Source organism: Pelodiscus sinensis, chromosome 16 (assembly GCF_052426305.1).
Source record: "Pelodiscus sinensis isolate ZL-2025 chromosome 16, ASM5242630v1, whole genome shotgun sequence".
In the NCBI taxonomy this organism is placed as follows: domain Eukaryota; kingdom Metazoa; phylum Chordata; order Testudines; family Trionychidae; genus Pelodiscus; species Pelodiscus sinensis.
Window position 1 is genome coordinate 41,093,548 of NC_143067.1, and position 18,858 is coordinate 41,112,405.

Here is an 18,858-nt window from a genome sequence, read left to right on the forward strand (position 1 = left end):
TAGGCCTTACTAAATGAAATGCTGAGACCAGGGCTTGGTATGGGATCACTCGTTAATTTAGTATAATTCTCACTAATGAAGATAAACCATTGAGCTAGTATTGGGAAATAGAGAGAACTTGGACAGTTGTAGGATCTGCAATAGATGGAAAATGAAAAATACAAAGGTGAAAGAAAACACTGAAATTCCCCAAAGCAAAATCTGGTCAAATACAGCAAATACTGACCACACTTAGAAGAGTGAACTAGTGAGCACTACAGTGAAATACTGGGCGGGGGTTTTGGAGGAGGCTGTAAAGTAACTATGTATGTTTGTTTGAGAGCAGCCACTGGGAAAGAGGGGGAGCTTCACAGTGTGACTCTATGTCCTTGGTTGATTAATGAGAGGCTCTGGTGGGCTTGAAGAAAATCCTACCTCTTTCTTATCTGCTAGGAGGAATGTGACTCTTCCTGATATTACCACTTGCCTGTATTTTTGACTGAGTGATACTTTTGTACCTTCCCCTCCAGGATGCCCCTCTGATTTTGTGGGGGTTGAGAGTTGGGGTGCACCCGTTGTGGGGGAGCACTTGTTTCTAATATTCCCCAAACACAGTTTTAGTTGGTTCATTGCCTGTGCTTAGTGCTAAGCTTCCTACTTCGCTTGAGATCCAGGGTCAGAAAGGAGAACAAAGCGTAGAGGAGATGCACTTAACTAGCATACCCTGGGAACAAAGTAAACATCCCTTTCCTACAGGGGAACACTTGTAGAAATCTGAAGATTTTAAGAAGACACATGATGGGAAGAAGAAGAAATGTAGGAAATCAAGGGAGAAGAAAGATCATTTGGAATTAGTCTAAGAGGAAGCAGTCTTCTTTGAGGACCAAGGGGAAAAGAAAGGCAGTAGAAGGATAGTGTTAGCAGATGGGAGGGTAAAGATGGGAGAACTGTGGAGGGAGTTAGACAAGGGACAAAGAAACAAGGAGAGCAGTAAAAGGGAAGGAGTTAGACAAGGGACAAAGAAACAAGGAGAGCAGTAAAAGGGAAGTAGAGGAGGGCAGAGACCAAGGGAAGAATAGTTAGTGGGAGGGAACCTGCTGGAGAAAGGGAGAAAGACTGAATTAAAGTGAAAGGCACAAAGTTCGTAACAGACAGAAGGCAGGGGTGAAGCAGGAAGAGCTAATGGAGGGAAGAACTATTGGAAATAGAGGAAGGACAGATGTGCAGGGAGAGAGGAAAGGGAAGAAGATAGAACTCACACAGACAGAAATACATGTGGCTAGGAGAAGCTACGCTCAATGAGCAAGCCTGCAAGGAGATATCATCAGATATTTAAGAGAAGCCAAAGGCCCAGCAGCCACCCAATCAGAAAGTCCTCCGGTCATTAATAAAGGCCCACTGACTCATGGGATAGGCCAGTGACTACTCCAGGCCAGCAGACAAACCTGTTGAATTGGATAAATAAACCACACCTTGACTCTACCTGATGCCAAAATGTGTCTAGTCTTCAGCAATGGGACTAGGTATGGGAGACGAGGGTGGAGTTTGAGTCCGATCTTGCCTACTGATAAGGCAGTAAACTTCCCAGTAAAACTGGCCTTCAGAGAAAAGTGATTAAAAAATGGTAAAACTTTAGGAGCCCTCCAATTTCAGAGAGATGCAAAGGGTCCATCCAACAAAGACAGGTATACGGACAATGTAAAGTTTGTTTTGCAGTGGAGTAATGGGAGGGAGGATGGGGGTATGAATGTAAAATACTTCCTAACTATAGATGAATGAGACTCCTGAAAGGATGTTGGGGGGGGGGGGGGGGGGAGGAGCAGCTGATTATAATTACAGAATTTTAAAAAAGGAATAAGAAAAGTCAAATCACAAATTAAATAAAAACACCAAAACATGAAATGAAATGTTTATTTAAATATATGGAAAACTAACAATCTTGCTAAGAATAGAAGGCATCAACAGAGAAGCTAGTTAGACACTGTGATATGGGGTCACCAGGATCATAGTGCTCCAGGCATGAAATGTCTGGGATCACGCAGTGGAAATAATCCCAGTTTCTTAACGCTAACAAATGCCACTAGAGAAAAATCAGGCACCTCTTCAGAGCTTGGTTCTACTATTCTGTTTTGCTAAGGACTATACTGCTGCCTTTTACCTTCCTCCTTTTAAGTGGTATGGCAGAGAGAAAAACTGAATAGATTCTACATGGGAAAGAGAACCCCTGTAAGAGCACAGCATGATGCAAATGCTCTGCTGGGTATAAAACAGGATTACCAGAAGGTAAGAACAGCCAGACTGAGTCAGACCAAAGGCCCATCTAGCCCAGTGTCCTATCTTCTAACAGTGGCCAATGCCAGGTATTCCAGAGGGCATGAACAGACTGGGTAACCCATCGAAGATATTGATAAGATCTGTAAATGAAGGGTCCTAATGCTCCATGAGCATATGGACCATCTCCATAATCCTTAGCAAAACAGAATAGTAGAATAAATTAATGATTCATGGGTTAATACTCTGATGAAAGGGAGAAGGGAAAAAAATAGAGGTTATTGCAATCTGGTCATAAACACACCTGGAAGGAAAATAGCCTGTCACACAGTGCAGCTTCTGAATGTATTCCTTCCCTGGATAGTCATTTAAAAAGCTGAAGATCACACCCCAATGAGTGGGGTACCTGCAGGAGCAATGAACACTGGGGTGGGGAAATATTAAGATGTAAGAAGAAATAACAAGGCAACAATTACCTGAAATGAATCTGAGCCAGTTTATCCCCCACATTGCAATTCACTGACAGTGGTCTGGGCTAAGGAATTACAATCTGTATAAGAGCATGACAAAGCTCAGAGCTCCATTGAGAGACATAATGGTGACTAGGGAGAATACACTAACTAAAGCCATCAGCATCTGGCACTAAAATAGGCACCAAAAGGCTTTGTGGAGAAGTTACGCAGGTGAAAGTTGTTTTGGCAATCTAAGGCCTTAATAGCCTTTCATTTACAGCATGTGAAATTACAGTCCCTAAATTACTGGAAGGACTTTGTAGTCATCAGGAAAGTACAGAAGACAAACAGAATGTCAGGTATTTAGTGCTAAATATTGAGGTAAAAGTGAGAAATATTTGCCTGTGCCCCTGTGACGGCGCGTTGGGGGTTCCCCGTCTCCTGCACCCCGAAATGGCACAAACAGACTGCACCAGCCAGTGGAATTGAGGGTGGTTTATTGCTCCTCCAGCACAGCGCAGCACAGATGTAATCTGGTTACAGGAACTGGGCTAGGATGCCTCAGGCCCCCTTGAGATGGGGGAGACTGGGCCCCTAAACTCCAGCCCCTTCTCCTAGGCTCTCCTCCATGCCCTCCGACAGCCAGCAACCAACTCCCTAACTTCCAGCCCTGCCCCCCAGCCAAGGCAGCATTCCACCTTCCTTTGTTCCTCTCCATGGGGGGTGTCTGGCCACTGGTTTGCATAGTGACTCATCCTGTTTTGCTGGGTCGTGGTACCCACGGCAGCCAGTGGGGGTTCCCCCAGAGCCAGCAGCATAGAAACCAGCCAGGTACCCCCACTACGTCACAGTTCTCCCCCCTCCGAGAGCGAACTGAGCAGGGTCACTCCGCTCGTGACCTAGGGAAGTTCGGGTCCTCTGCGTGGGAACCCGCCCTGGGGACATGGGTGCTCCCCTTGACTCGGGCCGGCCGTGGCGAGGCCCCACATGAATTGGCTTCCCTCTGTCCACTCGCCGCCCCGCTCCAGGGTGACTGGCCCAGGCCTGTCCTCGGGGGTCACACCCACCCTTCCGCTGGCCTTGATCTCTGGCCGGGGTCTCTCGGGCCGGGGCCATGAGCCCAGCGAGCCTTCTCTGGACAGCCAGGGCGGCTTCCACCCCCGATGCTCCATCCAGGGAGGACTTCCCCTCCCATAACTCTCTCAGCAAGCCCAGAGGGTCTATCTGGGGTAGAGACCCCCAAGCCGCTTTCCTCCTGTCTTGGGCCTTCCCGCCCCTCTGGCAGGAGTCACAGGACCGGCAGTACCGCTGCACGGCTGTAAAGATTCCCGGCCAATAGAAGTGCTGGAGCAGCTTCAGCCGGGTGCTCCGGATCCCCCGGTGGCCCCCAATGGGGAAATCGTGGGCCAAATACAGCAGCTTGAGGCGATACTTTCGGGGGACGACCAGCTGCCGCTCTACCCTCCATGCCCTCGCCTTCCTGGGGGGGAGCCACTCACGGAACAGGAGCCCACGCTCCCGCAGGAATCTCTCCTGGCCACCTCTCCCCCGGGGCTGAGCTGCACGGAGGCCAGCCTGGTCCCTCAGCCTCTGCAAGCAGGGGTCTGCCTGCACCTCAGCCTGGAATTCAGCTGCTGAGGCAGGGATCGGGACCTGTCCCCCACCTCTGCCTAGGTCCGGAGTCCCAGCCTGGCTGGACCCCGTGTCCACTGGGATGGGACCCTGAGGACGCTGCCAGGAGTCCTTCCCTGGACCCACGTTGTCAGCCCCCCGCTGGCTCTGGCTCCGGGTAGTGACTAGAGCCCGCTGGGATTCATGGGGCCACTCCTCTAGGTCGTTCCCCATCAGCACCTCGGTGGGCAAGTGCGGGTGCACCCCCACTTCCTTGAGGCCTTCCTTCGCCCCCCATTTCAGATGCACCCTGGCTACAGGCACCTTAAACGGGGACCCGTCTATGCCCTTCAGGGTCAGCTGCGCGTGGGGTAGTATCCGCTCCTGGGCCACTATGTCAGATCGGGCCAGAGTCACCTCCGCCCCCGTGTCCCAGAAGCCCGTCACCTTCCTACCATCCACCTCCAGGGGTATGAGGCACTCGCTCCGCAGGGGCCGTCCTGCCCCCACCCGGTACACGGAGAAATCCGCCTCCTGAGAATCAGACCTCCCAGGGGGGGTGCACTGAACATCCTTCCCCTCTCTCTGAGCTGAGGTTTGCCTGCCCGCCCCTGCCTCTGGGGCAGCCTGCCCTTCCTCCCGCCCCAGCCAGTTAACCCTGGACAGTCCCCGGTCCTGGGACCTGGTGCACTGAGCCCTCTTGTGGCCTTTTTGCCCACAGCGATGGCAAGTTAGGCTTTGGGCTGTCTCTGTCCAGGCCCTGGCTGGTTCTCTGGGGCGCAGACGACCTGTTCCTTGGTCTCGCCCCGTAGTTGACTCCCTCCGTCGCTCAGCCGAGATCCGGTCTCTGCGCGGTTCCCTTTCTCTCCGGGACTCCCGTTCACACCCGGACCGGCTCTCCGTGAACTCATCCGCCAGTCTCCCGGCCTCCTGGGGGTTCTCTGGTCTCCGGTCCTTGAGCCACAGCCTCAGTTTGGGTGGGCACGCTTCATAGAACTGCTCCATCATGACCAGCTTGAGCAGCTCCTCTGCGGTCTGGGCTCCAACTCCAGACACCCACTTGCGGCAGTATTGCGCCAGGCGGGAGGCCAGGTCCACATAGGTCTCCCGTGGCCCTTTCTGTACCCCCCGGAACTTCTTCCTGTATATCTCGGGGGTCAGCCCGAACTTGTGCAGCAGGGCCTCCTTGACTCGGTTGTAATCCCCTGGCTGTAGGTCCTCCAGCTGACTGAGCACTCCGGCCGCCTCCTGGCTCAGTGCGGGGATGAGCTCCTGCAGCCAGTCAGCTGGGGGAACCCGTTGCAGTCCACAGGCCCTCTCAAAGGAGCTGAGGAACCCGTCTATGTCACCCATGTCCTTCAATTGGGCCACCATGAGCCTCTCCAAGCGTCTGGCAGTCCTGGGACCCTGGGGCCCATCCGCACTTGGCGCAGCCGGTGCCCCGCCGGTTCTCCGCTCTGCCATGGCCAGCTCATGCTGCCGCTGCCTCTCTCGATCTTGGCGCTCCTTCTCTCGGTCCTCTACTTCCAATTCCCTGATCCGCAGCTGGATCTCCAGCCGCCGCAGCTCCGCTGGGCTGGCCCCTGCCCTAGATGGGCTACGGCTTGCAGGCCTCCCGGGAGACGCTGTCTCATCTCTCCGGTGGGTTCCAGCGCTCCTCCCCCTCTCTGAGCCTGACACACACTCAGGGGGGGTCTGGCTGCTTCCCCTGGGGACAAGATCCTGGCCCCGTGGCTGGTCATTCTCTTCCAGCTGGGTAATCAGCTGGGCCTTGGTTGCTTTCCGCACAGGCAAGCCCCTCTCTCTGCACAGCCCCACCAGCTCTGCCTTCAAGAGTCGGGCGTAGGCCATCTGCCCGCTGGGCCCCTCGGTGCAGACTCACCAGTCTAGTGCTGCAGCGCCCCACGATTCCCAGGAACCGCTTCGCTCTGTCTCCAGTACGCCTGGCTCCAGGGCTCTTGCTTCTACTGCGCCTTGTCGCTTGCCGCTGGGAGCTTCATCCACGGGGTGCAGTGCATCCCACTCCTGACACCAGTGTGACGGCGCGTTGGGGGTTCCCTGTCTCCTGCACCCCGAAATGGCACAAACAGACTGCACCAGCCAGTGGAATTGAGGGTGGTTTATTGCTCCTCCAGCACAGCGCAGCACAGATGTAATCTGGTTACAGGAACTGGGCTAGGATGCCTCAGGCCCCCTTGAGATGGGGGAGACTGGGCCCCTAAACTCCAGCCCCTTCTCCTAGGCTCTCCTCCATGCCCTCCGACAGCCAGCAACCAACTCCCTAACTTCCAGCCCTGCCCCCCAGCCAAGGCAGCATTCCACCTTCCTTTGTTCCTCTCCATGGGGGGTGTCTGGCCACTGGTTTGCATAGTGACTCATCCTGTTTTGCTGGGTCGTGGTACCCACGGCAGCCAGTGGGGGTTCCCCCAGAGCCAGCAGCATAGAAACCAGCCAGGTACCCCCACTACGTCACAGCCCCAGAGACCGTGACAAAGGAATATTATTCCAGTGTACTTGTATCTGTCTATCTGAATCCACCTTTACAGCACATCTCTCTCTTGCTCTCTTTCTCTGCTAACGTTTTCTAAAACAACAGCCAGTGTACTACAGGGTAGAAGGAAATAGTTGTGACCTAAATACAGGCAATATTTAGAATACATTTTGTCTGGTTGGCTAGAAGCCCCACATCCAGTAACAGCAGTGCTTAAAATAGACTAGTTTGAGCTGTCTTGAAGATACAAAGGAAATTCTGAACCGATTAGATTCAGTCCAAAAAGAAGAGCAGATACACACTGGTATACATGAAAGAACAGATGAGCAATTTGGCACAATATTTCAAAGAAAGAGGGCATGAGTTACAAATGAGAGGACTTGTCAACAAGCAAGACAAGCACAAAAGATGATTGAAACATGAAAATAAATGTCTAAGGCAGTACCAGAAATAAGAAATTCACACCAGCTCAGGAGGGAGCTAAGAATATATTCAGGGAAGAGAATTACAGCTGCAAGAGCTAGGCACCCAGAAAATCCCATGGAGTGTGAGGGGGAAATGCAGAATACGCACTGGAAGAATACTAGTTCTTTCATTTTCAGAACTGCCCTGTCTTCACTGTGACTCCACTGACGTGCCTCACAGATAGTTTGGGCTAAGCAGTGGGGAGCGTGGCTGGGCAGAGAGGAATGGGGACTGTCACAATGTGTGTGGTTAATCCCTTTCAAATATTCCCCCTTCAATAGCTGTGCAACCCTCAAGTGGCATTTCCTTCTGTAACATGAGCTGATTTTGAGGGTTCCTTCTCCACACTATCAGAGGGGTAGCCGTGTTAGTCTGAATCTGCAAAAGCGGTGAGGCGTCCTGTGACACCTTATAGACTAACAGAAGTGTTGGAGCATAAACTTTCGTGGGCAAAGACCACGTGGGCATCTGACTGTGACGTAGTGGGGGTACCTGGCTGGTTTCTATGCTGCTGGCTCTGGGGTAACCCCACTGGCTGCCGTGGGTACCACGACCCAGCAAAACAGGATGAGTCACTATGCAAACCAGTGGCCAGACACCCCCCATGGAGAGGAACAAAGGAAGGTGGAATGCTGCCTTGGCTGGGGGGCAGGGCTGGAAGTGAGGGAGTTGGTTGCTGGCTGTCGGAGGGCATGGAGGGGAGCCTAGGAGAAGGGGCTGGAGTTTAGGGGCCCAGTCTCCCCCATCCCAAGGGGGCCTGTGGCATCCTAGCCCAGTTCCTGTGACCAGACTACATCGGTGCTGCGCTGAGCTGGAGGAGCAATAAACCACCCTCAATTCCACTGGCTGGTGCAGTCTGTTTGTGCCATTTCGGGGTGCAGGAGACGGGGAACCCCCAACGCGCCGTCACACTGGTGTCAGAAGTGGGATGCACTGCACCCCGTGGATGAAGCTCCCAGCGGCAAGCGACAAGGCGCAGTAGAAGCAAGAGCCCTGGAGCCAGGCGTGCTGGAGACAGAGCGAAGCGGTTCCTGGGAATCGTGGGGCGCTGCAGCACTAGACTGGTGAGTCTGCACCGAGGGGCCCAGCGGGCAGATGGCCTACGCCCGACTCTTGAAGGCAGAGCTGGTGGGGCTGTGCAGAGAGAGGGGCTTGCCTGTGCGGAAAGCAACCAAGGCCCAGCTGATTACCCAGCTGGAAGAGAATGACCAGCCACGGGGCCAGGATCTTGTCCCCAGGGGAAGCAGCCAGACCCCCCCTGAGTGTGTGTCAGGCTCAGAGAGGGGGAGGAGCGCTGGAACCCACCGGAGAGATGAGACAGCGTCTCCCGGGAGGCCTGCAAGCCGTAGCCCATCTAGGGCAGGGGCCAGCCCAGCGGAGCTGCGGCGGCTGGAGATCCAGCTGCGGATCAGGGAATTGGAAGTACAGGACCGAGAGAAGGAGCGCCAGGACTGAGAGAGGCAGCGGCAGAATGAGCTGGCCATGGCAGAGCGGAGAACCGGCGGGGCACCGGCTGCGCCAAGTGCGGATGGGCCCCAGGGTCCCAGGACTGCCAGGCGCTTGGAGAGGCTCGTGGTGGCCCAATTGAAGGACATGGGCGACATAGACGGGTTCCTCAGCTCCTTTGAGAGGGCCTGTGGACTGCAACGGGTTCCCCCAGCTGACTGGCTGCAGGAGCTCATCCCCGCACTGAACCAGGAGGCGGCCGGAGTGCTCAGTCAGCTGGAGGACCTACAGCCAGGGGATTACAACCGAGTCAAGGAGGCCCTGCTGCACAAGTTCGGGCTGACCCCCGAGATGTACAGGAAGAAGTTCCGGGGGGTACAGAAAGGGCCACGGGAGACCTATGTGGATCTGGCCTCCCGCCTGGCGCAATACTGCCGCAAGTGGGTGTCTGGAGTCGGAGCCCAGACCGCAGAGGAGCTGCTCAAGCTGGTCATGATGGAGCAGTTCTATGAAGTGTGCCCACCCAAACTGAGGCTGTGGCTCAAGGACCGGAGACCAGAGAACCCCCAGGAGGCCGGGAGACTGGCGGATGAGTTCACGGAGAGCCGGTCCGGGTGTGAACGGGAGTCCCGGAGAGAGAGGGAACCGCGCAGAGACCGGATCTCGGATGAGCGACGGAGGGAGTCAACTACGGGGCGAGACCAAGGAACAGGTCGTCTGCGCCCCAGAGAACCAGCCAGGGCCTGGACAGAGACAGCCCAAAGCCTAACTTGCCATCGCTGTGGGCAAAAAGGCCACAAGAGGGCTCAGTGCACCAGGTCCCAGGACCGGGGACTTTCCAGGGTTAACTGGCTGGGGCGGGAGGAAGGGCAGGCTGCCCCAGAGGCAGGGGCTGGCAGGCAAACCTCAGCTCAGAGAGAGGGGAAGGATGCTCAGTGCACCTCCCCTGGGAGGTCTGATTCTCAGGAGGCGGATTTCTCCGTGTACCGGGTGGGGGCAGGACGGCCCCTGCGGAGCGAGTGCCTCATACCCCTGGAGGTGGATGGTAGGAAGGTGACGGGCTTCTGGGACACGGGGGCGGAGGTGACTCTGGCCCGATCCGACATAGTGGCCCCGGAGCGGATACTACCCCACGCGCAGCTGACCCTGAAGGGCATAGATGGGTCCCCGTTTAAGGTGCCTGTAGCCCGGGTGCATCTGAAATGGGGGGCGAAGGAAGGCCTCAAGGAAGTGGGGGTGCACCCGCACTTGCCCACCGAGGTGCTGATGGGGAATGACCTAGAGGAGTGGCCCCATGAATCCCAGCGGGCTCTAGTCACTACCTGGAGCCAGAGCCAGCGGGGGGCTGACAACGTGGGTCCAGGGAAGGACTCCTGGCAGCATCCTCAGGGTCCCATCCCAGTGGACACGGGGTCCAGCCAGGCTGGGACTCCGGACCTAGGCAGAGGTGGGGGACAGGTCCCGATCCCTGCCTCAGCAGCTGAATTCCAGGCTGAGGTGCAGGCAGACCCCTCCTTGCAGAGGCTGAGGGACCAGGCTGGCCTCCATGCAGCTCAGCCCCGGGGGAGAGGTGGCCAGGAGAGATTCCTGCGGGAGCGTGGGCTCCTGTTCCGTGAGTGGCTCCCCCCCAGGAAGGCGAGGGCATGGAGGGTAGAGCGGCAGCTGGTCGTCCCCCGAAAGTATCGCCTCAAGCTGCTGTATTTGGCCCACGATTCCCCCGTTGGGGGCCACCGGGGGATCCGGAGCACCCGGCTGAAGCTGCTCCAGCACTTCTATTGGCCGGGAATCTTTACAGCCGTGCAGCGGTACTGCCGGTCCTGTGACTCCTGCCAGAGGGGCGGGAAGGCCCAAGACAGGAGGAAAGCGGCTTGGGGGTCTCTACCCCAGATAGACCCTCTGGGCTTGCTGAGAGAGTTATGGGAGGGGAAGTCCTCCCTGGATGGAGCATCGGGGGTGGAAGCCGCCCTGGCTGTCCAGAGAAGGCTCGCTGGGCTCATGGCCCCAGCCCGAGAGACCCTGGCCAGAGATCAAGGCCAGTGGAAGGGTGGGTGTGACCCCCGAGGACAGGCCTGTGCCAGTCGCCCTGGAGCGGGGCGGCGAGTGGACGGAGGAAACCAACTCATGTGGGGCCTTGCCATGGCCGGCCTGAGTCAAGGGGAGCACCCATGTCCCCGGGGCGGGTTCCCACGCAGAGGACCCGAACTTCCCTAGGTCACGAGCGGAGTGACCCTGCTCAGTTCGCTCTCGGAGGGGGGAGAACTGTGACGTAGTGGGGGTACCTGGCTGGTTTCTATGCTGCTGGCTCTGGGGTAACCCCCACTGGCTGCCGTGGGTACCACGACCCAGCAAAACAGGATGAGTCACTATGCAAACCAGTGGCCAGACACCCCCCATGGAGAGGAACAAAGGAAGGTGGAATGCTGCCTTGGCTGGGGGGCAGGGCTGGAAGTGAGGGAGTTGGTTGCTGGCTGTCGGAGGGCATGGAGGGGAGCCTAGGAGAAGGGGCTGGAGTTTAGGGGCCCAGTCTCCCCCATCCCAAGGGGGCCTGAGGCATCCTAGCCCAGTTCCTGTGACCAGACTACATCGGTGCTGCGCTGAGCTGGAGGAGCAATAAACCACCCTCAATTCCACTGGCTGGTGCAGTCTGTTTGTGCCATTTCGGGGTGCAGGAGACGGGGAACCCCCAACGCGCCGTCACACTGACGAAGTGGGTCTTTGCCCACAAAAGCTTATTCTCCAACACTTCTGTTAGTCTCTAAGGTGCCACAGGACTCCTCGCTGCCTCTCCATGCTAGAATGCCAGTCCCCTTCACAAACATGCCCTGAGGGAGGGAGGAAGGGAGCGGGACAGACAGGAAACCAGTAGGTACAAGGATCCTAAGGGAACCTGCTGCAGGTAAGAAGGGAATTGGGCCTCTCTCAAATATATTGACCCTCTGGATAGAGTCCTACCGAATTCACAGCCATGAAAAACAGGCCATGGACTATGAAATCTGGTCTCCTTCCATTTGCTTTTGCCTTTTATTCATAGATTTATGGAGGTTAGGTCCATCAATGGCAATTAGCCAGGATGGGTAGGAATGGTGTCCCTGGCCTCTGTTTCTCTGGAAGTGGGAGACGGGAAGGATCACATGAGGATTGCCTGTTGTGATTCCTCCCTCTGGAGCATCTGGCATTGGCCACTGTTGGTAGACAGGACACTGGGTTAGATGGACCTTTGGTCTGACCCAGTCTGGCCGTTCTTATGCCCTACATACCATGTGGATTCCACAGAGGAGACCGGCATTTCTCAAACTGGGGTTGTGACTCAGAAGGGGGTTGCAGGAGGGTTGCAAGGTTATTTAGGGAGGTTGCGGTATTGCCACCCTTGTGCGCTGCTGCCTTCAGAGCTGGGTGGCTTTTGTCCAGGTGCTTAGCTCTGAAGGCAGCGCCCTGTCAGCAGCACTGCAAAAGTAAGGGTGATAAATCAGACCATGACACCCTTGCTTTGCCTTCAGAACTGGACTCCTGGCCAGCAGCTACCACTCTCCAGCCCCCAGCTCTAAAGTATATCAGGGAAGCCCAAACCCCATGTGGCTGAAATCATGCAGGCCATGTTAAATCACACAATCCACGACCTCTGTGACCAACTCATAGCCTTACTCACAGTTGTCTTGTGATTGCCCTACACACCCATGTTTCTCTCCGTCCCTGTTGCTTTGAGCTGACAAACACCCAGCTTGTATCCGAAATTGCTTTGATTAGACCCTAAGTACATATCCTTAAATTTTGCATTGTTGAATTTCATCCCATTTCTGGTGATTCAGTCTTCAAGATAATCCAGATAATCCTTCTTGTGTAATATTCCAATCTTCCTCTGTCAGCAGCACCTACCAACTTTGCATCCTTGGCAAATTTCATTAACTCACTCCTACTTTTTGTGCCAAGGTCATTAACAAAAATATTGAATAAGATTGAGTCAGACATGTAAAGTTATATCCCTCTCTTGGGTAAAAAATTTACAGAGAAATATTACTTAGGCTCATGACATTCTCCTGACACCAAGGCCTGGTCTATACACAGATTTATAGTGGTATAATTATTTCAATGCAGAGTGTAATTTTATTAACCAAAATTGTATATACTCGTGAATCCAGTAGCATGCATGTCGTTATACAGGTGTCTTGTACTGGATTAGCTTCTTCCCTCCCAATACAGGAATAAGCTCCACCAATATAGGCACTTCTATAGTGGTATAATTGTATCCATTTTAGAGGCATTGTACTGTTATTACAATGCTGGTATCATTGGAGCAATATAATCTCGTTGTCAGATAAGGCCTAAATGGGTCTGCTTCTGTAGCTGCTGCACACATGTACTATCCCTTAACTTCAATAGGAGTGGGGCATATGCGAAAGCTGAAGATTTGGGCTCACTATGTTATCTTTGAATGGTTTTGTCTTAAAGGGTCTAATTCTGATATTCTTGCTCATGTTGAATAATACACTGAGTTGAAGTCAGAGAAACCTCTCCTACTGTAAAACATTCATTGTGATTAAGGGTATCAGAACCTGGTTCTTCATCAGGTCTACTTCTAAAAATTGCCAAAATATTAGCTCAGTTGATAGTCTTCCCGTTTATTCCCCATACTTCTTGTATTAATATACAGGCATCTATGATGTTTATTAGATTTCCCTTCTTCTCTCATCTTTATCCATGCTGCAATTTCCTGTGTCCCCCCCAGATTCTGACCCTTCACCCAGGTCTCCATTTTTTGGACTTACCTGTGGTCTTTTGTCTCCTGCTTCTGTCAAACGTACTTTAAAGCTTGCCCCACTAGGTGAGCCAGACTGGATCCAAAGATACCCTTCAACTTCCTTGACAGATAGACCCCATCTCTGCTCAGCAGTCCTTCTTGGAGCAGGATCTGATAGTCAAAGAAGCCAAAACCCTCCTGGTGATGCCAGTCCTGCAGCCATATATTTACTTCCAGGGTGTGTCTGTGTTTGCCTGGACCCTACTCCATCCTTGACCAGAGCGTGGATGAGAACACCTGAGACCGCAGCTCCCGCACCCTCCCTTCCCGAGTCCTGTAGTCACTTCTGATATGTTCAGGGTCAGGCCTCACAGCATCATTAGTGCTTACCTGGAGGAGCAGCATGGGGTACTACTAAGAAGGCTGGATGATCCTCGACAAATCTTTCCATAGTGTCTCAGCTGTGGGCCTCTGGCAGGCAGTACTCTTCTCCCCCCCCCCCTTTCCAGGATGCAAGGTCAGGCCTGTGGATGGATGCCCAATGGGAAGGGAATCATTGACCCTTCCACTTTCATTTCCTTTTCCTCCCACTCTTGGCTGTGGCTTCTCCACCACACCCCACAGGGGAGAGTCCTCATCCCTTTTTGCCAGGGTAGCATGTTGGTTTTTTTAAATCTCTGACTGGGCAGGTTGCAAAATCCATACTCGGGTACCTTTAAAAAGATTTAGAGCCAGATTTTCAAAAGAGCTTTGCTTTCATTTGGGCACAGACCCACAGGAGCCAGATTTTCAAGCATGCTGAGAACCCAGAAGCTCCCACTGGCCTTCCTGATTTGAACATGCCTAATGTGGTCTAACTTTCAAAGTTAAGCAGGTTTGGGTACCTCCCAGGAGAGACTATGGGGGCCAGTGGTATCTCTTGGCTGCTCAGCATGTTTGAAAATCAGGCCATTTACGTACTTGGATGTAGGAACCTAACTTAGGGGCCCATTAAAAAAAATCTTGATGGAAATGTTCCTGTGTGTAGCTGCTGCTCTGTGGTAGAGTATTGGTGTGTGGCCTGTATACCTTCATCAGAACACAGCCATTGCACCCTCGACTGTGATTTCGTCAGTGCTGGTAAATGATGTAAATGTGGCTCTTACTAGTATTTAAGCATGAAACTAAAAGGAGCAGTGGAAAACAAAAGCAACTGCTGTTTCTTCTCCCGAATCTCTACCCCCAGGGCTAGTTGTACTCCTCTGGCCCTTTGCCAATACATTGTGTGGAATCCGATGAAGTCCATGTTAAATAGTCTCCTAAGTGATGGCTGTGACTTGCACATGTCAACCAGTGGGACTAGTGGCAGGGTTGGGCTGTTCCAGGGCCCTTGCAGGGATCAGGGAAGGGGAGGCAGCAGTGAGAGGAAATCGCCCCCCAGGGATTGGGTGGGTGATGGAGATGGAGTGAATTCAAGAGTTGCTGATCTTCAGCAAGGCAGGCAACATATGAACTGTAGAGCATTGGCAGCGCCAGCCATAAACAACCACTGGCTGGGGGAGGGGCGCCCAAGCTTCCCAGCGTGTGCTGAGTTCACACGCGCTTCGGCTGGTGCAGTTTAGTCTGCAGCCGCAGCAGGACCAGCAGCGGTGAGACTAGACAGGGATCGTTCCCTGCTCCCCTCCAGCTCCTGGAATGGCAGGGAAAGAGGCCAAGGACCCCTCCCCTCTCTCCCTCCCTCCCCACTTTGCTGCTGCTGCCTTGCTTTTGTGCGCGGCCCCACAGCTTCTATCGGTGGCCTGTGGACAGAAAGACAGGCAGGGGAGCGGGGGGAACATGGGAAGCCGCCTTCCCATCACGGGTATGACGGAGATTAGACCAAAGAGCCGCTGCGGTGCCAGCGGCCAGGCCGGGTCGCAGGGCTGTCCGTCTGTCCGTCCGTCTGTCTGTCTCCAGACATAGAACGTGTGTACGCTCAGACACTTGAGAGTGGAGGGCTGGCAGGCCGGGCTGCTGGGAAGTGAAGGGGTTCCTGGGGGTCCCGCTGGGGAGGTGGCGAAGTGTCCGGGAAGGGGGGCTTTGGGCCCCCAGGGTTGACGGTGCGGCCCCCCTGTGTGGGAGATCCGGTGCGGGGGTCGGGCACTCTGGCCCTCCGGGGGCGGCCCCGCCCGCGCTGTCTGGCTGTTGCTCTTGGCTGCCTGCCTCGGTGTCGCTGTTCCCTGCCCAGGTGCTGAATCGGAGCCAGCCGGAGCCAGCGCCCCTCCCCCGCACGCTCCCCGCCGCAGCCGGCGAAGAGGAAGTGGAGCTGCGAGTCCCCGGAGCGGGAGGAGGAGAGGCCGGATCCGCCGCCGCAGGGCCGGGCAGCAGCCGCGCCGGGGGCCATGGCTTTGCAGGGCAGGCGGCCGGCCGGGGAGCCCGCGGCGGCGGTGGCGGCAGGGGCGGCGGCGCTGGGCTAGCCGGTCCATGAACCCGCGGCTGGTGCGGGCGGCGGCTGCGGGATGTGAGGCCGGGCAGGGCTGCGAGCGCGTCGGGTAAAAGCTGCGCTCGGCTCCCCGCCCTCCCTCCCTCCGCCCTCGGCCATGGCGGCGGCTTCTCCCCGCAGCGGTGGCGGGGCGGCGGCGCCCCGGATCCCGGCCCTGCTGCTGCTGCTGTTGCTGCGGCTGGGCCCGGCGGGCGGGCAGCTCCGGTACTCGGTGCAGGAAGAGCTGCGGCGCGGCGCCTTCGTGGGGAACGTGGCGACCGACCTGGGCGTGGAGCCGCAGCGGCTGGCGGCCAGGGGCGCCCGGCTGACCTCGGGCAGCGGCCGGCAGTACCTGGCGCTGGACCTGGGCCGCGGCGCGCTGCTGGTGAAGGAGCCCATGGACCGGGAGGCGCTGTGCGAGCCCAGCCCCCCCTGCCTGCTCAGCCTGGAGCTGGTGCTCGAGCAGCCCATCGAGGTGCACAACGTGGAGGTGGAGGTGCTGGACATCAACGACCACGCGCCCCGCTTCCCGCGGCAGGACTACCGGCTGGAGGTGAGCGAGTCGGCCGTGCCGGGCGCCCGCTTCCCCATCGAGGGCGCGCAGGATCCCGACGTGGGCACCAACTCGGTGCAGAGCTACCGGCTTAGCCCCAACCAGCACTTCGCCCTGGACCTCAAGGGTTTCCAGCGCGGCAGCAAACTCCTGGAGCTGGTGCTGCAGCAGCCCCTGGACCGAGAGCAGAGCGCCACGCAGCAGCTGGTGCTCACCGCGGTGGACGGGGGCAGCCCCGCCAGGTCCGGCACGGCCCAGATCTCCGTCCGGGTCTTGGACACGAACGACAACTCGCCCGTCTTCGACCGATCCACCTACTCGGTGAACCTGCTGGAGAACGCGGCCCCGGGCACGCTGGTGGTGAAGCTGAACGCCTCGGACCCGGACGAGGGCTCCAACGGGGAGGTGCTGTACTCCTTCAGCGGCTACACCCCGCCCAAGGTTCGGCAGCTCTTCGCCATCGACCCGCTCTCCGGGGAGGTGCGGGTCAATGGCACGCTGGACTACGAGGAGGCCTCCTCCTACGAGATTTACGTGCAGGCCACGGATCGGGGCCCTGTCTCCATGGCCGGGCACTGCAAGGTGCTGGTCAACATCGTGGACGCCAACGATAACGCCCCGGAAGTGGTGCTGACCTCCCTGTACAGCCCGGTGCCGGAGAACGCCCGGCCCGAGACCGTGGTGGCTTTGCTGAGTGTCACGGACCAGGACTCGGGGCCCAACAAGCAGGTCAGCCTGAGCATCCCGCCCGGCGTCCCCTTCAAACTCAACTCCTTCAAAAACTCCTACACGCTGGTCACGCAGGGGGAGCTGGACCGCGAACGGGCTGCCTCCTACAACCTGACGGTCACGGCCACGGACGCCGGGACCCCGCCCCTCTCCTCCCGCAGGGTCATACGAGTGGACATCTCCGATGTCAACGACAACCCCCCGCGGTTCGAGGAGCCCGCGTACTCCGTGTACGTCCCCGAGAACAACGCGCTCGGGGTTTCGCTCTGCACGGTCAGAGCCACCGACCCCGACGCCCAGGAAAACGCCCAGGTGGCCTATTCCCTCCTGAGCGGGGAAGTTCAAGGGCTGCCCGTCACCTCCTACGTCTCCATCCAAGCCGACTCGGGCACCCTCTCGGCGGTCAGCTCCTTCGACTACGAGCGGCTCCGGGAGTTCCAGGTGGTGGTCCAGGCTCAGGACGCCGGGAGCCCGGCGCTCAGCAGCACGGTCACTGTCCACGTGTACGTGGTGGATCAGAACGACCACGCGCCCCGGATTCTCTACCCCCCCTCGGCCAACGCCTCGGCGGCGCTGGAGATGGTGCCGCGCTCGGCCCACGCCGGGTACCTGGTCACCAAAGTCATCGCCGTCGATGCAGACTCTGGGCAGAACGCCTGGCTCTTCTACCACCTGGCGCCCGCCTCCGACGCGGAGCCCTTCCGGGTGGAGCTGCACAGCGGGGAGATCAGGACTACCCGCCGCCTGGGGGACGACACCGCCCCTGCTTTCAACCTGAGCGTGGTGGTGCGGGACAATGGCGAGCCACCGCTGTCCTCAGCCGTAGCCATCACCGTGGCGGTGGTGGACCGAGTCTCCAAGATCATCCCCGACTCTAGGAGACACGTCAAAAGTGCGAGAAGCTACTCGGAGCTCACCCTGTATCTCATCATTGCCCTGAGCGCCATTTCCTTCATGTTCCTCCTGACAGTCAGCGTCCTCACGGCCGTCAAGTGCTACCGGTACAGTGTGTACGGGGACTCCTGCTGCGGCGGGTTCTGCGGGGTCAGGGAGCGCTGTCCCGCGGAGATGTACAAGCAGGCGAACAACAACATCGACGCCAGGATACCGCAGGGTTTAAAAGTTCAGCCCCATTTTATTGAAGTGCGGGGGAACGGGTCTCTCACTAAGACCTATTGCTACAAGGCCTGTCTCACCGCAGGCTCAGGAAGTGACACGTTCATGTTTTACAATACTGGGGGCCCAACGGGAACGGGGCCCCAGGCAGTGATGGCCGAGAGACACCTGACAGGCCAGAGTGGGCAGAGCGCACAAAACCTGATCATACTTAAAAATGACTCCCTTACGCCTAATGAGGTGAGGATGAATTGATACCTGGCCAGAGCCATGCTCAGATCCAACTTATTCCCTACAGTGGCTGCTGAAGCACAGCAGTAAAAACGTGTGTACAGAATTCTAAAGTAAGAAGCACATTTTGTTTCTAGGCAAATACTGGGGCTTTCAGGTTCATTTGGTAAGTTGGTGGCTCAGTGTGAGAGCACCTTGTTCCAGACTCACTTCATTCCTGCTGTCTATGGCATAAAAAAGGTGTCTTCCTCCCCACCCCCTCACTTCTTCTTTACCCAGTCAGCAAACTCCTGAGGAGTGACACATGTCATCTTAAAATGCAAATGCAGGAGAAATAAA

The 18,858-nt window shown here is 56.4% G+C and overlaps 1 protein-coding gene across 11 annotated transcripts in view; it reads left to right on the forward strand.

Moving 5' to 3' along the window:
* The window catches only part of LOC102444260 (protocadherin alpha-C2), a 178,581-nt gene that overhangs the window by 107,146 nt on the left and 52,577 nt on the right, over window positions 1-18,858 (forward strand). Inside the window, exon 1 of one of the 11 annotated variants that reach the window (XM_075900037.2) lies at window positions 15,310-18,528. The exons of 9 other annotated variants lie outside the window; for them this stretch is intronic. In XM_075900037.2, coding sequence (XP_075756152.2) covers window positions 16,009-18,528 — 2,520 coding nt within the window. In that variant the 5' untranslated portion in view covers window positions 15,310-16,008. Of the gene's footprint in view, window positions 1-15,309; window positions 18,529-18,858 lie in introns of those variants that run through there. One more of the 11 variants, XM_075900036.2, reaches the window with a different exon arrangement.